The 16,665-nt window shown below is 53.6% G+C and overlaps 2 protein-coding genes and 1 non-coding gene across 5 annotated transcripts; all 3 read left to right on the plus strand.

Moving 5' to 3' along the window:
• The first annotated feature begins 432 nt into the window (after positions 1 to 432).
• ATN1 (atrophin 1) lies at positions 433 to 13,221 on the plus strand. Of its 3 annotated transcripts, none has more exons than XM_074269082.1 (11): positions 434 to 592; positions 3,877 to 3,955; positions 4,827 to 5,038; positions 5,184 to 5,321; positions 5,473 to 5,586; positions 6,918 to 8,926; positions 9,065 to 9,287; positions 9,929 to 10,625; positions 11,708 to 11,851; positions 12,020 to 12,200; positions 12,668 to 13,221. In XM_074269082.1, the coding sequence occupies exons 3-11, from the start codon at positions 5,012 to 5,014 to the stop codon at positions 12,699 to 12,701; spliced, it is 3,567 nt and encodes a 1,188-aa protein (XP_074125183.1). In that variant the 5' UTR covers positions 434 to 592; positions 3,877 to 3,955; positions 4,827 to 5,011; the 3' UTR covers positions 12,702 to 13,221. The 3 variants fall into 3 exon arrangements, with proteins under 3 accessions (XP_074125182.1, XP_074125183.1, XP_074125184.1); XM_074269083.1 differs by having other exon boundaries at positions 3,877 to 3,930; XM_074269081.1 differs by lacking the exon at positions 3,877 to 3,955 and having other exon boundaries at positions 433 to 592.
• An 846-nt stretch (positions 13,222 to 14,067) lies between these two features.
• On the plus strand, positions 14,068 to 16,368 carry C5H12orf57 (chromosome 5 C12orf57 homolog). The gene is made up of 3 exons (XM_074269088.1): positions 14,068 to 14,498; positions 14,843 to 15,019; positions 16,110 to 16,368. The coding sequence occupies exons 1-3, from the start codon at positions 14,447 to 14,449 to the stop codon at positions 16,259 to 16,261; spliced, it is 381 nt and encodes a 126-aa protein (XP_074125189.1). The 5' UTR covers positions 14,068 to 14,446; the 3' UTR covers positions 16,262 to 16,368.
• On the plus strand, positions 14,119 to 14,180 carry LOC141545247 (U7 small nuclear RNA). Its single transcript, XR_012482933.1, has one exon. It is a non-coding gene; the product is annotated as a U7 small nuclear RNA (small nuclear RNA).
• Positions 16,369 to 16,665: the final 297 nt, after the last annotated feature.

Raw genomic sequence — 16,665 nt, forward strand, 5'->3', positions numbered from 1 at the left:
CGCCTCCCGCTTTCCTGTGCGAGTCTCCGGACGCGCGGCGGAGCCCGCCCGCAGCCCGCGCCGGCCCGGGGGCCTCTCTCCGGGACACATTTCAGGGGGGGTTGGGGAGCAAGATCGGATCCGAGAGAGGGCTCGGGAGGGGGGCAGCGATCGGCCCAGAAGAGGGGCGGTAGAGCGGAGGGCGGAGAGGAGGAGAAGGAAGAGGAGGAGAAGGAGAAGGAGAAGGAGGAGGAGAAGGGCTCGGGCTCGGGCTCGGAGGGGGCCGGGACCCCGGGCCCGGGAAGGCAGCGGTGTCAGCGGCGGAGGGCCCCGGGAGGGGCAGGCTGGGGCCAGCGGGGGCCGGGGCCGGGAGGAGATAGCCGCGGGGCGGGGGGAGCGAAGCAAAGTGGGGAGTCAAGGGCGGGGGGCTTCTGAGGGCTGTCGATCGGCCAGGGGGGATGGGGGCCGCCCCCGCGGGGGCCCGGAGCCGCCGCCGCCGCCGCGGCGACTGAATCCGGGGCGGGGAAAGAGGGGGCCGGGGGAGCCGCCGCCGCCGCCCCCCGGAGCCTTGAGTGCCACCCCAGAGGAGCCTGCCGTCCGGAGCCAGGACCCGGTAAGAGCTGCTGTAGCCCGGATCCCTAGATCCCCGGTCCCGGGCCTGCTGCACCCCTCCCCCGCCACCCCACCCCTGGTTCCCCGCACACCCCACCCCCAGTCGCTTCTGCCGGCGTCTCCGTTTGTTATTTTCTCCGATTAAGGTTTTCCAACCCCCCCTCTCCACCTTCAACCCCCCTCCCCTCCTCCCAATGCAGGCACTGCCTGTCCCGAGCGGAGGGGGGGAAGGGGGGAAGGGAGGGAGGGAGAAAGAGGGGAGGAGGGGAGCACAGGTTGCGGGGAGGGGAGAGATTGTGGGGTCCCCGAGAACGCGGGGGTGGGGCAACACAGGATGAGGGGGAGAATAGAGATGAAAGTGAAAAAGAGCTTGGAAATGTCGGGGCTCCGGAAAGGATATTAGAATCTTGGGGGAGGGGGAAGACGAGATCCAGAAGGGGGGTGGGGTGCAAGGGAGAACAGGGAATGTAAAGAGGGAGAATAGAGGGAAGATGAGGGGGGAGGAGTCTGTAGGGTGCAGGGGTGAAGGCAGAGGGGGTTGGGGAGAAGGTGGGGTAGCAGGGGTGTATGGGGAGGCTCACAAGGGAGGACCCCGGAAAGGTTTTTCAGAGCAGGTAAATGTAGGTGGGAAATGAGGAGGGGGTGTGGTGGGTGGGAAGATGAGAGATTAAAGATAGACTAAAATTGAGGATCGAATAAAAAAAAGGAGTTGGAAGCCTTTTATAAGCTAGAGAAAATCAGAGATTGGAAAGAAAACTGGATGATCCCTTTCTGAGGTCAGGTGTTTTTTGGGGGGCCCTGCTTGGCTCTGATGCTGTCTTTTTTCAATTTGAGAGTGATCTGTACCCCTAGCTATTCCTATTCCAAATATCTACTAAGTAGAGGGGCACCAGGATGTGGGGACAGGGTCTCCCCAAAACTCAATAGTAAAGTCAGGAGCAAAGAGGGAAAGGGGTATGGAGAAAGGGAAGCAGGCAGGTAGTGGAAGAACTCATTCGCTTGGTAGTATCTGGTAGTCTCGGAGTCTTCAGATACTCAACCTGATCTTCCCAGCCCCCACTTCCTCAAGGTGCCGTTCTGTACTCAACAGCCATAGCACAGAGCTTCTTCTCTACCACAGCTTGGTCTCTAAAGACCCATGAGGGGCTCCTTCCTAATAAGGCCAGACACCTTATAAACCCTTTTTCCCTGGAAGGCAGGAGTTGGGGGTGGGCCCAGCGACTTCTTGTTTATGACAACTCTGGAGTATTGGCAGCCAGGCTCCTAGATGAACCCCTGGGGCCTGCTCTCTGTGGGACTGCACTATTGAGTTTCCATGGCAGTGACACCTCTAGCTGAGTTTCTCATTTGGTCCTACGGGGTGGTCATGTCTGTGGGAGACTTAAATTAGCCAACAATTGGTGGCTTTATTCTTTAGGGTTTTAAAATCCCACAAACCTGGCCCAATTTTGTTCCAGCCATTGGGTTGGCCCTTTTCATCCTGGACAAGGACTCCACAGAAAGGATCACTCCCTTTGAATCAGTTTTCTCCAGCCTTCTGGTGGTCCCTGATTGCAGTAAAAGTGGAAAATATACATGGGCATTCATTATATTTCTCTAAGTGGGTTGTGAAAGCAGATGAGCTTTTGCCAAAATCGCTTCTACCCTTTTTTCTATGGCTTCAGGGACTTCAACTAGTTCCACACTGCTCTCTTAGTCCCTCTCTTAGTTTAGAGATCTTTTTCTTTCCAGGCCAACTCCACAATTTTCTCCCATAGTAGAATCTCTATCTCATTGACTCCACCTCACTTTTCCCACCTTTGTCAGGTGAGAGCTTCCCTGGGGAGAGCAACAGGAAGTGAGTTGCTAGGGTTATTTGTAGGTCAGAAAGCCCTGGCCAATGTTTGGTCTTTACATAGAGGTCACTTTGTCATTGGAGGGTTGCTCCCAGGGTTGGTTTAAGTTATCATTCCAGTACTGGCTGGTTGAGCAATGGATTTTAGGCCGGGATCAAGTCTTCCCACCGGGCTCTCCTAGCTTGATCCTCTATCCTTGATCTCCTTTCGGGTTTTCCTGTTCTTTCAATTTCTTTGCCTTTGCTCATTTCTCTGTGCTGCCCCATATTTGCCCTCTGAATGTCTCTTTCATTTCTCTGCCCAGATGATTAGGGTTAGGGAAAAGGTGGTTTGATTTGGTGCTCAAAAAAGAGGTTCATATATTGAACACCCTCTACTGCTTATCCAACAAAGAACCTTTTGGATGCCTCAGTCTTCAAAGCTGCTCTTGGTGTTTACTCCAATTTGATTTTATTTGTATAAACAAGAGGAATGAGAACACACATTGATGCTACCTCTGCCTAATTTGAGGAGTCAAGGAATAAAGTTCTGATAGTCAAGAACCAAAAATACCAACAGAAATAGGACCATTTAGAGTGGAGCTGACATTTGGCAAAAGGATTCATCTTTGTATTTTGGGTTTGAAATTTTATTAGTCCCTTCTAGTATCTATTTTCTAGGTTGATAATCTAGTATTTTGAAAACCAAATTAAAAAACCCTTAAACATTAATTGGCAGATCGAAGGTGAGAAGGATATAATCCAGCTGCTAAACATCGGGCAAGTCTTGGTATTCTTTTCTAGGCCCATTTTCCCCATCTATAAAATGAGATGAATCCTATCCATTGCCTCCTGGTTTGAGATGGGTAGAGTGAAGCTGAAACACATCTGATAATAGGTGCTCTTGTCCTTTGGCCTAAAATGCTATGGGATTTAAAAGATATTGTTGCCTGAGGGGGGTGGGTAACTTCACTTTGTCTTTCATAGAGACCAGCAAAGATGGAAAGGAAAATAATTAGATTCTGAAGAGCTTCCTTATTTCCTTCAGGCAATGGGCCTGAAGGTCAATTGCCTAGATTGAGCATCCACTCTAAAATCCCATATTTGAGTGGCAGGTCGATAACTTACTTTTATATATCTTAAGCTTTCAAAGCACATTCTTATAAGCTTTAGAGGCAGATACAAGTGTGATGCCCATTTTACAGATGAAAATGAAACTGGGAGATTCACATAGCTAGTAATTGATGGCACTGGAATGCTAGGAAAGATGCTATGATCTCATAAGACAAGGCTAATGGAGGAAATAAGTTACATTTAGGGGAGGATATAAATCTAAAAATAGTTAAGTGAAAAAATATTTAATTTTAAAATATGAAATTATATTTGATTATTAGAAGTCTTTATTACTGGTTATGAGGTTTAAAACGGAAGAGATCATAGGGTCCATTGAGATCAACTTCCTCTTTTTACAGATAAGGAAAATGAGGCAGGCAGAGGTTAAGTGACTTGCCATGGTCACACAGCTAGTAAGTGTCTGAAGCAGGTGGAAAGGTATGATCTACAATTTTTATGGTTATGCAGACAGTCTAAATGCTTACTATTGGCCAATGCTATGAGGGGAACTCATTGTGGAATAGGTTCATTTCAGCTCAAATAGCCATATTTGACTAAATGTTGGGGTTGGTAAAATTTGATAAAAGGTCTGAGAGCTGTGATCAGGGTCTGGGCCTACAAATATATGTTCACCAAAGGTGCATCCATTTCTCCTTCCCCTCCCCCTAATATAGCAGTTCATTCTGTTTACTTCCTCTATGGCTTTGGGAACAGAGTTGAAATGTTTCTAGAAACTTTTTCAGATCCCATCAAGTTCTGTTTCCTACCCCCCCCCTCCCCTGCCAGAATCATCCCCTCAGGTCTCATTTACTACAGGTTCCTTCACTCTCCTTTAGGGAGAGTGAAGAGTGAGCCAGGCTAGTCTTATGGACTAGAGTTTCCTGCTTCAAAGTAGCTTCCTTGGTGATGGGAAGATTACTATTAGTATATCTTCCTCACATATAGGTATGGCCCTTTTATCTCATAGCAGATAAGAGTGGTTTCCATCATGTCCATCCATCAGGGTCTCTATGGAATGGCACCGGGCACCTGCTATCTTGTAAATACCAACTGTTTGTTGCTTAGCACCTCAGCAAAAGGCATTTCAAGAGGTTCCCAGTAACTTTAGGAAGTGCAAGGATACGCATAGCACCGTGCATATTTGTTCCAGGTCATCCTTTACCCTAAAAGTTACCATTAGGATGAAGCCCAAGCAGTCTCTTTTTTCAGACCAATAAAATTTTGTCACGGTTAGGCCAGCTGGGTTCCCTTTTAGGATCCAGGTCTCATTTTTGTGGTTTTGATTTTTTTTTTTTTCCCCCCCTGACAGGCTTTGTTGGAAGAGATTCTAGGAGTATTTTCATTCTGAGGCTTCAGCCTTAGGTGTCTACACTTGAACCCTGGGAGGGCCTGCTTCCTGCTCAGGCCTAAACTGTGGGGAAGTTGGGGGTAAAACAGCCATTTATGTATTCAGCCGCCCAGGCAGAGGAGAATGGGGTCTCCACAGCCTGAAGAATGAAGACTCGACAGAACAAAGATTCAGTGAGTGACAGCTGAACTGGGGGTGTGGAAGTAAAAGAACTAGGGAGGCAAGAGAGTTTAGGGGTCAGGGAGGCAGGTTTGGGACTATGGGAATAAAGTGAGGGGGAGAGGCAAGGAATTTAACCTGGTCCCTTCTCTCCCTAAGATGTCAATGAGGAGTGGACGGAAGAAAGAGGCCCCTGGGCCAAGGGAAGAGCTGAGATTGAGAGGCCGGGCCTCCCCTGGTGGGGTCAGTACCTCCAGCAGTGATGGCAAAGCTGAGAAATCTAGGCAGACTGCCAAGGTATTCTGTCCCTGGGGCCCTCTGGTTGGGGGGGTGGGGAGGGTAGGAGGGAGGTGGTGTTCTTGCAAAGAGGAGGAGTCAGAGCCTGGGACTTGTAAGGTATAATACAAAAAGGGAATTATGGGATCTGAGAAGTGGCTCTCTTCAACAGAAGGCCCGAGCAGAGGAGTGCTCCACCCCAAAGACCAGCAAGCAGGGTCGTAATGAGGAGATCTCAGAGAGTGAAGGCGAGGAGACCAGTGCACCCAAGAAGACCAAAACCGAGGTAGGAATCTACTTGCCATCATCTGACCCTCACTAGCTAGGTTACTCTCCTAGGTCCTCTTTGGTTCTCCTAAGGAACAGTCAACAAAATTTAATCCAACAAATATTTATTAAATCCTTCTAAATTCCAGGCTTCGAGATACAAAGGCAAAAACAAAAGTCCCTGCCCTTTTGGCTGCATGGGGAAAGGAACACACACACAAAAACTTGTATGATGAAGATTGAGAGGGATAAAGTACAAACTGGTGGTGTGAGGAAGGAGGTAGCACCAGACTTGAGTCTCTGGGTAGATAAATGCTCCTCCTCAGAGGAAGAAATGATCAGATATATTCCAGGAATACTGAGGTGGAAGACAGGGAACAAAGGAGAACCCAGATAGCAACCTTACCCAACAGAGCCTGGCTTATTTTTCAGGTTCTCATTCTTTCCTTGGATGTGTGTATAAGTTTTTAAATTGAGAAGCTTTCCTATGAGAAATAAGAGAATATTTAAAAGGTTCCTTTCACATTTAGGTTGTTAGGATAACAAATTGAAGTGATCATAAATTAAGTACCTACTATGTGTCAGATCTTGTTAGGGGTATTTCCAATTAGGAATACAACCAAACAATTCTTATTCTCAAGGGGTTTATGTCAAGTCTAAATTACATAAAAATGGAGTCATTAATAAAAGCTAATTTTGAAGGGTGGGCCCAGAGTTGGGAAAAGTTTCATATAAGTCAGTTGATTCTATGAGGAAAAGGAGCAAGAGAAAGGGGATCAGGGAAGAGGATAAGCATTTATATAGTCTATGTGCCAGGTAAAAGATCTTTTACAACTATCTCATTTGATTTAAAAAAAATAACTTTTACCCTTGAGGCAGACATGACTTGCCCAGAATCGAACAACAAGTATCTGAGGCCAGATTTAAATTCAAGTTGATTCCAGGCCCAGTACTCTCTTGTTAAGACAACAGAGACAGGAAGTGAAGTGACAAAGGAGGAAGAAAGGCCACCTCGCTTATTAGATCTAAGACTGCAGGAGCAAGAGTGATGGACAAAGAGGTAGAAAAGAGAAGCCAGGGTCAGGTAATGAAGAGCTTTAAAAACTAAACATGTTTAATCCTAGAGGAAATTGGAAGATACTGAAATGTATTGAGTAGGGCAGTGACGTGAATGGATCAGAGATGAAGAAAAACTACTTCAGGGACCTGGAATATACTGAATTGAGAAAGATTGAAGTGCATAAAGACATAAAAGAGAATGGCTATGATTTAACAAAGACAAGGAGCAGCTTGGGGAATAGGCAACCGAAGGACAGTTGATGGAGGGTAACCACTTCCTTTCCCTCCCAGCCGGAGCTGCCAAGGCCACAGTCGCCCTCTGATCTAGACAGCCTGGATGGTAGAAGTTTGAATGATGATGCCAGCAGTGACCCAAGGGACATTGACCAGGACAACCGAAGCACATCCCCTAGCATCTACAGCCCTGGAAGTGTGGAGAATGATTCTGACTCATCTTCTGGTTTATCCCAGGGTCCTGCCCACCCTTATCATCCACCCCCACTCTTTCCACCCTCTCCTCTACCCCCAGATAGCAACCCCCGTCCTCCAGAGCCTGGCTTTGAACCTCATTCCTCAGTGCCGGCCACTGACTACCACTCTACCATGGAGTCCCCAGGTCCTCGGATGTTCCAGGCCCCACCTGGACCCCCACCTCATGCACAGCTCTATTCTGGGGGATCTGGAGGGGGCATCTTGTCTGGGCCCCCATTAGGTCCCAAGGGAGGAGGGGCTGCCCCTCCTGTGGGGCCTTCTAGTGGAGCTAAGCAACACCCTCCACCTACTACTCCCATTTCCCTATCAGGCCCTGGATCAGGTGGACCACCTCCTAAACCACCTCCCACCCCTGGAGGGGTGGGTAATCCACCTCCAGCTCCCCCAGCCCCATTTCCCCATGTGGCCCCCAACCTTCCCCCTCCCCCTGCCCTTAGGCCCCTCAATAATGCCCCTGCCTCATCTCCTGGCCTTGGGGTCCAGCCACTGCCTGGGCACCTCCCTTCCCCCCATGCTATGGGGCAAGGCATGGGCGGACTGCCCCCTGGCCCTGACAAAGGCTCCAGCTTGGCTCCCTCCCCTCACCCCATCCCTCCCGTGTCTTCCTCTGCCCCAGCGCCCCCCCTGAGGTATCCTTACGGCTCCTCCTGCAATTCCGCTGCCTCTTCCAGTTCTTCCTCTTCCTCCTCGGGGCCCCCATACCCTGCCTCCCAGGCATTGCCCAGTTACCCGCACTCCTTCCCACCGCCTACCAGCATGTCCGTCTCCAGCCAGCCCCCCAAATATACCCAGCCATCGCTGCCCTCACAGGCCGTGTGGAGCCAGGGCCCCCCTCCGCCCCCTTACGGCCGACTCCTGCCCAACAACGGCAACGCCCACCCGGCCTCCTTCCCCGGGCCCAGCTCCGGCCAGGGGGGCGGCCACCCCCCGGGACCCCCGGCACACCACCACCACCAGCAGCAGCAGCAGGGCCCGCCGCCTCCCCAGCAGCAACAGGCCGCACCACAGCAACAGCATCCCCCTCCGGGGGGTACCGCGACCCCGGCCGCCCCCGGGCCCTACCCGCACGGCCTTGAAGGCGGCTCCCATCACAGCCATCCTTATTCGCTGTCCCCGTCCCTGGGACCCCTGAGGCCATTCGCGCCCGGGCCGGCGCACCTACCCCCACCCCATGGCCAGGGCCCTGGCCCGGGCCCCTACGGTAGCCAGGCGGGCCCGGGCGGCGCCGCCGTGACGGCCGCCCCGTCCTCGTCTTCCTCTTCGTCCTCATCCTCATCCCAGGGGCCCTACCCTTGCTCGCACGCGTCGCCCTCCCAGGGCCCTGCCGGGACCGCCCCGTACGCCTTCCCGCCTGTCACCTCGGCCTCGGCCACGCTCTCCACGGTCATCGCCACCGTGGCCTCCTCCCCGGCCGGCTACAAGACGGCCTCTCCTCCCGGCCCTCCAAGCTACGCGAAGCGGGCCCCATCCCCGGGGTCTTACAAGACTTCCACGCCGCCCGGCTACAAGCCAGGCTCTCCCCCGGCTTTCCGTACGGGGACCCCGCCAGGCTACCGCGGGGCCTCGCCTCCCGCCGGTCCTGGGGCTTTCAAGCCGGGTTCCCCAGCCGTCGGGCCCCCCGGACTGCCCGCGCTACCCCCGGGCCCGGGCGCCGCCACAGTCGCCGCACCCCCGCTCAGCGCGGCCCAGATCAAGCAGGAGCCGGCCGAGGAGTACGAGGCCCCCGAGAGTCCCACGCCCCCAGCCCGAAGCCCCTCGCCCGCACCCAAGGTGGTGGACGTGCCCAGCCACGCCAGCCAGTCGGCCCGGTGAGCGGCGGGGCCGGGGCCGCGGTCAGCCCGAGAAAGAAGAAGGGGGGGAGGGGATGTCTGATGTGGGGAAAGAATGCCTTGTGCAGTGCTTGGGGGCTGAGCCGCGCGCGTGCGCGCCTCCCCACCGCCCCACAGGTTCAACAAACACCTGGACCGCGGCTTCAACTCGTGCGCGCGCAGCGACTTGTACTTCGTGCCGCTCGAGGGTTCCAAGCTCGCCAAGAAGCGCGCGGACCTGGTGGAGAAGGTGCGGCGCGAGGCGGAGCAACGGGCGCGCGAGGAGAAGGAGCGCGAGCGGGAGCGGGAGCGCGAGAAAGAGCGCGAACGCGAGAAGGAGCGCGAGCTCGAACGCAGCGTGGTCAGTGGCTGACGCCCGCCAGGGGCTCCCTCTTTCCCTCCCTTCCTTGCGCGGGCTGGGAAGGGGTGGGGGTGGTTGGGAGGAGGGCGCCGGGGTCACACCGCCACCTGCAGGTGAGGAGGAACCACTGCAGCTCAGGAGATGGGATCTTTACACTCCCTAGACGAGGAGGAGCTCTTCTGCCTAGAGGTTGGGTCGGATCTGACCATCTGTGCTAGGTAGCGGGACGTTCTGGAGATAAGAGCGACTACGGGAGCTAGTGTTTATGGAGCTTTATAGGTTCCGACTCATTTGGTCTTCCAGGACCTCGGGAGGTGGATGTTGTTATCCCCATTTTACCGAGGAGCAGACTGAGGCCCCGGGTTAACTGCTTTGTGCAGGCCCCGCCCAGCTGTCCCCAGAGCCCCTTTCCTGGCGCTGTCCTTGAAGCAGCCCCACCGCGATCACTGCCAGCTCCGCCTTGGAGACGGTAGCAGTGATCGCCCGTTCGGTCCTGCTGGTGGTCAGTGTGGGGCCGGACCGACGGTGTATCCTTCCGGGGACTGGGAGTCCCAGGCACGTGAAACGGGGGTTTGGGAAGTCAGGCTCCCCGCCCGAAAGCGCCCCTCTCCTCCCTCACCGCTTTATCGTCTCCCCCGCAGAAGCTGGTTCAAGAGGGCCGAGCCCCAGTGGAGTGCCCGTCCCTGGGCCCCGTGCCGCACCGGCCTCCCTTCGAGCCCGGCAGTGCAGTGGCCACAGTGCCCCCTTACCTGGGGCCTGACACGCCCGCCCTGCGCACGCTCAGCGAGTATGCTCGGCCCCACGTCATGTCTCCCGGTAACCGGAACCACCCCTTCTATGTGCCCCTGGGTGCGGTGGACCCGGGGCTCCTGGGCTATAACGTCCCAGCCCTCTATAGCAGTGACCCGGCTGCTCGGGAACGGGAGCGTGAAGCCCGGGAGCGTGACCTTCGAGACCGCCTCAAGCCCGGCTTTGAGGTGAAGCCTGGAGAGTTGGAGCCTCTGCATGGGGTCCCTGGGCCGGGCTTGGATCCCTTTCCTCGGCATGGGGGTCTGGCCTTGCAACCCGCCCCACCTGGCCTGCACCCCTTCCCGTTCCACCCAGGCCTAGGGCCCCTAGAGCGGGAGCGGCTGGCTCTGGCAGCGGGGCCAGCCCTGCGGCCAGACATGTCCTATGCAGAGCGGCTAGCAGCTGAGAGGCAGCATGCAGAGAGGGTGGCGGCCCTGGGCAATGACCCCCTGGCCCGGCTGCAGATGCTCAATGTGACTCCCCATCACCACCAGCACTCCCACATCCACTCCCACTTGCATCTGCACCAGCAGGATGCCATCCATGCAGGTGAGCACGGTGCTCCGGACCTCTGGTCTCCTCCTCCCCTCTCCCGCTTCCTGCCCAGGGAGTGACCATCTCTCTACAGCCACACAACTCCCTCTCATGCTTTCTCCCGCCCTGGCACCTGCCGGGTTTAGTTCCCAGCCTTCGGCTCCATCCTTGTTCCCCACCCCCCATCCTCCCTGCACCCCGAAGGGCACTTCTATAAGAGTTTCTCTTAGCCGCTTTTATAAACCCATCCTCACTGGCTGATGAGAACCCAACTTTTCTTAATTTCCACTTTTTAAACATAACTTTTATGGATATTCTTTTGATTTCGTAGCCTTCCCTAAAAGCTATTCTGCCCTTCCCAACTGAACCCTTATAACAAATAATTTCCATAAGCAAAATAATGCAATACATTGGCCATGACTGAAAGCATATAAGTTATATGCTTTATTCAAACTTGGAGTCCACAGGGCTCTCTTCTGAGAGTCTGGAGACATCTCTTCCTGACTATCAATCTCCACTTTCTTTTCTCTTTCCTATCAATTTCAACAAGTTTGGTCAAGTTCTCAATGTGAACTATACTGGGAATATACCAGAAGATATGGATTCTCTTCCACTCCCTTAACCAAGATTATCAGTGATTGGGGATGGGGTGGGGAACTTTTGTGCTTAAGGGGCTAATATTACAGAGAAGAGTGAGGTTTTCGAGTTTCCCTTCTCTTGCTTCCAGCTGTCTCATCTTAAATCCCTGGTTGCAGCCTTTGTCCCTGCCCAGCTTGCCACTCCCTCCAGCCTGCCCATTAGCTTTGTCCCCTGTTCTGGCACGGTGGCCTTCCTAAGTCCCTTTTCTAAGCCCCCCTCCCCTTCCTATTTCACCCTATTTCCATCTCTCTCTGGGTCTGTTTCTCTCTCCTTTTCCCCTTCCTGGCAGTTTTGCTTTCCAGGCCTCTTTTTTCACATGTCTCCTCTTCTAGTTAATCACTTTTCTTTCTCCGAGCCTGGCCTCTCCCTTTCTAGCTTTACCCCGACTCTTCTGGCACCTGGTGACTTCCTCTGGCTCAGTCTGATTGTGTGCCCCTCCTCTCTCCCTGTGTCTCCAGCCTCTGCCTCCGTGCATCCTCTTATCGACCCTCTGGCCTCAGGGTCCCATCTTACCCGGATCCCCTACCCGGCTGGGACCCTCCCGAACCCCCTCCTGCCTCACCCCCTGCATGAGAATGAGGTTCTCCGTCACCAGCTCTTCGGTAAGGAAGCTCGGCATGGGGAGAGGAAGAGGGACCGAGAGAAGGAATGGGGAAAGCTAAAGCTGACAAGAAGAGCAGAAGAAATACTTGGAGGCGATGGGGGCAGTATGGGGACAAGCCAGCTGACGGCTATTTCCCCTCTTCTCCTTCCCACTTTCTTCTGTCTAGCCACCCCCTATCGGGACCTGCCAGCCTCACTCTCAGCCCCCATGTCGGCGGCCCACCAGCTGCAGGCCATGCATGCGCAGTCTGCCGAGTTGCAGCGCCTGGCTCTGGAGCAGCAGCAGTGGCTACATGCGCACCACCCCCTGCACAGCGTGCCGCTGCCTGCCCAGGAGGACTATTACAGGTACACAGTGCGGGCGGGGCCTTGGGGCTGGTGGGGACTGGGGCTCCCGACCCTGGAGAGCAGCGGGGTGCTCCAGTCAGCACCATTTGTAAACACTCACTGACTTCCGGAACCTGCCAAGCCCCGGGCCACCAGGAGAGGCAAAAGCAGCCCTTCACCTCCAGGGAGGTCACAGTCAGATACCTTTCAAACTAGTCTGATTTATCCCCTCTGTCCCAGCAAAGATTCTTATGTGAGTGAACCCCCAGAAATTAGTCGTGCTCACAAGAGCTGCCAGTCTGGATCCCTGCTGCCCATCTATCAGGAGAAAGGGGGCCACCATCTCCCCCTCCTTTCAGCTAAGCATCTGAACCTCCAGATCCCCCCATACTTCTCCACACATGTCCCTCCCTACCTGAGGGTAACTCATTGTTTTCTCTGTTTCCCATTCCTTGCCTCTCCTGTTCCTTTCCTTACCCCATTTTCAGTCATCTGAAGAAGGAAAACGACAAGCCTCTGTAGAGCACCAGCTGTATACCCTTGTGATGGGACCAGCAGGAGGGGAGGAGAGCCTTCTCTGGCAGAGCCAGGCAGTGCCAGAGGCGCCCCCCCCCCGAAAATGAAGAAGCCCAGCCAAGAGAGAAGACAGAAGTTGGAGGGGGTGGCCCTGGCTGAGGCAGGGGTAGCTGGGGGGAGAGGTGTGGTGAGAGGCAAACGCGCACAGTAGAACGGGCCAGGATTCCCCTTCCTTGTTTCTCCTGCCCCTCCCAGCTTTCTGGGGGGGAGCAGTTGCCCCCTCCTCTCCTCCTCCCCTTCTTTGGTGTGATTATTTCATCTGTTAGACGTGGCTGTTTTGCGTAGCATCGTGTGCTGCCCCGCCCCTTCCCCAACCTGTGTGCAGCGCGCCTCCCCTATTGTATACCCCCCACAATTCCTCCCCCACATTAATAATTTATATATATATAAATATCTATATGCCACTCTTTAAAAAAAAAAAAGGCCCCAACCAAAACCAAACAACAAAAAAATCCTCACAACCCCCTAGGATGCCTAAGGCTGATTATTTGAGGGCCTGGGGGTGGGGTGATGGGCTGTCACGTGGGAGCGGACTGGACGTCGGACGATGCCGGAGGTGGGGACGGGCTAGCGCTGTTGTTACAGGGTTCTTTTCTTCACTACAAAAAAAAGTCACTTTGAGAGGGCTTTCAGAAGGACGTTTAGGTCAGCAGAGGCCCGGGGCGGGAGGTCTATCGGATGACCACCAGTTTTCCCTTTTGCTTTTCTCAAAAAAAAAAAAAAAAAAAAAGAGAATCTAGATCAGGAAACGGGCCCTGAGAAGGTCAGCGGCAATGCCTGCAATTGCACGCCCCCAGCTTGGGGGGGAAGGCTGTGGCTCCCGCCCCACTGAAGGCTGGCGGGTGGAATGGGGTGGGGGAAGGGCCCCGACGCGCCAGGGTCCACGGCGAAGACTCTCCTGGCGCCGGAGTAAAAAGGGTTGGGAAGCGCTGTTGGAAGAACGATGTCCACACAAATATCGATTAGTTTTCCTGAAGCCGGCCACGCAGCACCCCGAGTTCGGGGTCAGAAAGCAACGAGCCCAAAGCAAAAGTTTGGCGAGCTTGCCAGCCTCCCCAGGATTACTAAGGCTGCTTTTCTCCCAGCCTTTCCGTGACGCGTTTGCCTTCTGACTCGAGGGGGTGTGCCTGGACTCTTTATCCAATCAACACCAAGAGTATTTGCATAGAATTTAATCAAAACTTTAATGACTTTGGAAAGCTAACGTAGGTGTATTACCTTAATTCAAGGTCCTAGTAGGCAGAGCTACATTATTCCTACATAATTTAGGGAAGGAGAAGATTTGAATAACGGCTCCCTCTCCTCACCCTCATCGAAAGTGGAGTCCCTTAATACCCTCAACTCACTGCCGACCTTAGTCCGGCAGTGTTACAGCTCTTTTAGAATTTGTCTAGTAGGTTTTCCGGTATTTGCCGGAAAGCCCTTGATTTACGTTTACGGAAAGAGTCTCCATTTGCAAGGATTCAGAGCTACTTGATGGCTTGTTGCTAGGTAGCCGGGCTCGTGGGTAGAAGCTGCACTTATTTCTGCTTCCGCCCTGCAAGCCCGGTAGCTGGTAACAAATTCGCTGCGTGTAGGCCTTGGATGCTGATGCGTAGCTTCCGGGACCGGAAGGCACTTTCCTCTGTCGGAGCGTCGCGACCGCGGCTCTTGGAAGCCAGTGTCTAGCGTGCAACCCTTGTTCGTGGCCCATGGCGTCGGGTCCCGCGCAACCCGCGGCCTTGAGCGCCGAGCAGGCTAAGGGTGAGCGCGATTCTCCATTGGCCCGTAGTGGCTAAAGAGGAGCGGGGAAAGGGAAGGAAAATCTATGGAATTTATCCAAGTGGAGGCCCTGCCGGATAGGGGGAGTGGGGTGAGGGGTGGTATAGTAGGGACTCACTCAGTCTCTGAGTTTTTCGAAGCTCTTTGCATTTGCCCTCGGCTGTGGAAGGGGAGTGGTTGTGGGGGGTAACCCTTGCTGGGGGGAGTAGTTGGGTTTGCCTCCTGCCTCCTTCTTACCGTCCTTGCTGCTCTCTGCCCTTCTCTCCCTGCGCATCCTTCCTCCCCCTCCGCGCCCCTCCACCCTTTATGCACCTGGGTCGGGGCAGTGGTCCTGGCTGAGGTCATCCAGGCGTTCGCAGCCCCGGAAAACGCCGTACGTATGGAAGAGGCTCGGGACAATGCTTGCAATGACATGGGCAAGATGCTGCAGTTCGTGCTTCCCGTGGCTACGCAGATCCAGCAGGAGGTCCTCAAAGCCTACGGCTTCAGCTGCGATGGGGAAGGTGGGGCTGCCTAGGCCTGGCCTGTCCGCATCGGGGTGGGAATGGAGTGCGGTGCTGGGGCGCGCGGAGGTGGGGGGGTGCTCCGAAAATTGAATTAGTTATTCTAGGCCGGTGATTTTATTTGTTCGGGGCGCTCCACCAGTGCCGAGTCGTCCCTCCCTAGCTACTCCATCTTCGATGCCTGAGGGCAGTAAACTCCGGGAAAAAACCTACGCTGGGGTCGCCCGACAGGTCTGCAACGTTCCTGAAGCAGAATACGAACCCCAGGTCTTTCAGATTTTCGGGCCTGTCTCTTTCCACGATTGGCTTTCGTTTACTTAATTATTTATTTTTTTTGAAAATACTTCTAAACGAAAATTATTTTAAGAACAATAAGTATACTTTAATTAGATTACAGCTTTTTAAAAGAAGGCGCAAAATGCGTTCTCCATATGATAGCACACCCAAGTTAATGGTGGAATGGGGGTAGAGAGGAGGGGCGTGGGAGCTGATCTGCTTGAAAATGTTGTCCCCTCTTCGGACACGCGGGGGCAGCCAGGATTGGAGCTCAAATTTTCCTTTCCCCTTCACCTCGGTTTGGTTTCTAGATTCTAGATTCGGCAGCCAGGTTCAGCCAACCTAGACCTTGGCCCTAAAAGATTGGGAGGTGAGATGTGCAAAATGAGAGATAATTCCCTGATCGATACACAGGTGGAATAGAGGTTTGTGTGTGTGTTCGAATCCATTCCTACTTCCCTGCACCAGGATGCTCCATTCAGTTGTTAATTTTTCCCTTTAAGGGAAAATTAGTCACTTCCCACAAGAGTTTAGGAATCTCTTCACTTCTGGGCTACGTAGGATATGGAACAGGAAGTGACTTGGTCTAATCTCCACCCCTTTGGAGGTGGAGAAGGGATGATGAAAGCTTGTAATGCATTGTGGGGTGTGACCCTGCCAGCTACTACTCTGTCTGTCAGGGCTCTGCAGACATTTAAGTGACTGGGGAAAAGCCAGAGGAGATGGTTTACTATTTCACATAGCTGCCTCCAATCTATAAGAGAAGCCAGTGTGTGGACAGGAATTATGAGCTTGACTTCTCTCTTATTTTTAGGTGTCCTGAAGTTTGCCAGACTGGTGAAGTCCTATGAAGCTCAAGATCCTGAGATTGCCAGCTTATCTGGGAAGTTGAAGGCCCTGTTTCTGCCCCCTATGACTCTGCCCCCCCATGGGCCTGGATTAGGGGGCAGTGTGGCAGCCTCCTGAGGGAATACCCGCCCCAACATAACTTGTTTGGAGGGGAGGCACGCCAGTCATCCCGAACTGCTGATGTCCCCTGGAGGATAATAAATATTGCTAATTCTTGGTCTCACTGTCTGGCCAGTTGTTACTGTACAATTTCTTAGGCTTGCTCACTTGAGTGACTTCTACATTCAAACAAAAAAACTTGCTGAGTCTTTCCTGCTCACCCCCAACTCCCTGATACATATATTCGATTCAATTCAGTAAACATTTATTAAGCACTTGCCCAGTGCCAGGCACTGTGCTAAATAAGCACTGGGAATTTAAAAAAAGGGGAGGGGGGGAAGTCCCTGCCTTCAAGGAGTTTATAATCTAATGGTGGAGATAAATGCAAACCAATATCAACAAAGTCCAGGGTCAATAGGAAG

The sequence above is a fragment of the Sminthopsis crassicaudata genome, chromosome 5, assembly GCF_048593235.1.
Source record: "Sminthopsis crassicaudata isolate SCR6 chromosome 5, ASM4859323v1, whole genome shotgun sequence".
In the NCBI taxonomy this organism is placed as follows: Eukaryota; Metazoa; Chordata; class Mammalia; order Dasyuromorphia; family Dasyuridae; genus Sminthopsis; species Sminthopsis crassicaudata.

Bases quoted from the DNA above. Each gene is read 5' to 3' on its own strand.
- C5H12orf57 (XM_074269088.1), top strand. From the start codon at position 14,447: ATGGCGTCGGGTCCCGCGCAACCCGCGGCCTTGAGCGCCGAGCAGGCT. The intron at 14,499-14,842 runs GTGAGCGCGATT...GGGTCGGGGCAG, and splicing joins GAGCGCCGAGCAGGCTAAGG to TGGTCCTGGCTGAGGTCATC. The intron at 15,020-16,109 runs GTGGGGCTGCCT...TCTTATTTTTAG, and splicing joins CTTCAGCTGCGATGGGGAAG to GTGTCCTGAAGTTTGCCAGA.
- ATN1 (XM_074269081.1), top strand. From the start codon at position 5,012: ATGAAGACTCGACAGAACAAAGATTCA. The intron at 5,039-5,183 runs GTGAGTGACAGC...TCTCTCCCTAAG, and splicing joins CTCGACAGAACAAAGATTCA to ATGTCAATGAGGAGTGGACG. The intron at 11,852-12,019 runs GTAAGGAAGCTC...TCTTCTGTCTAG, and splicing joins TCTCCGTCACCAGCTCTTCG to CCACCCCCTATCGGGACCTG.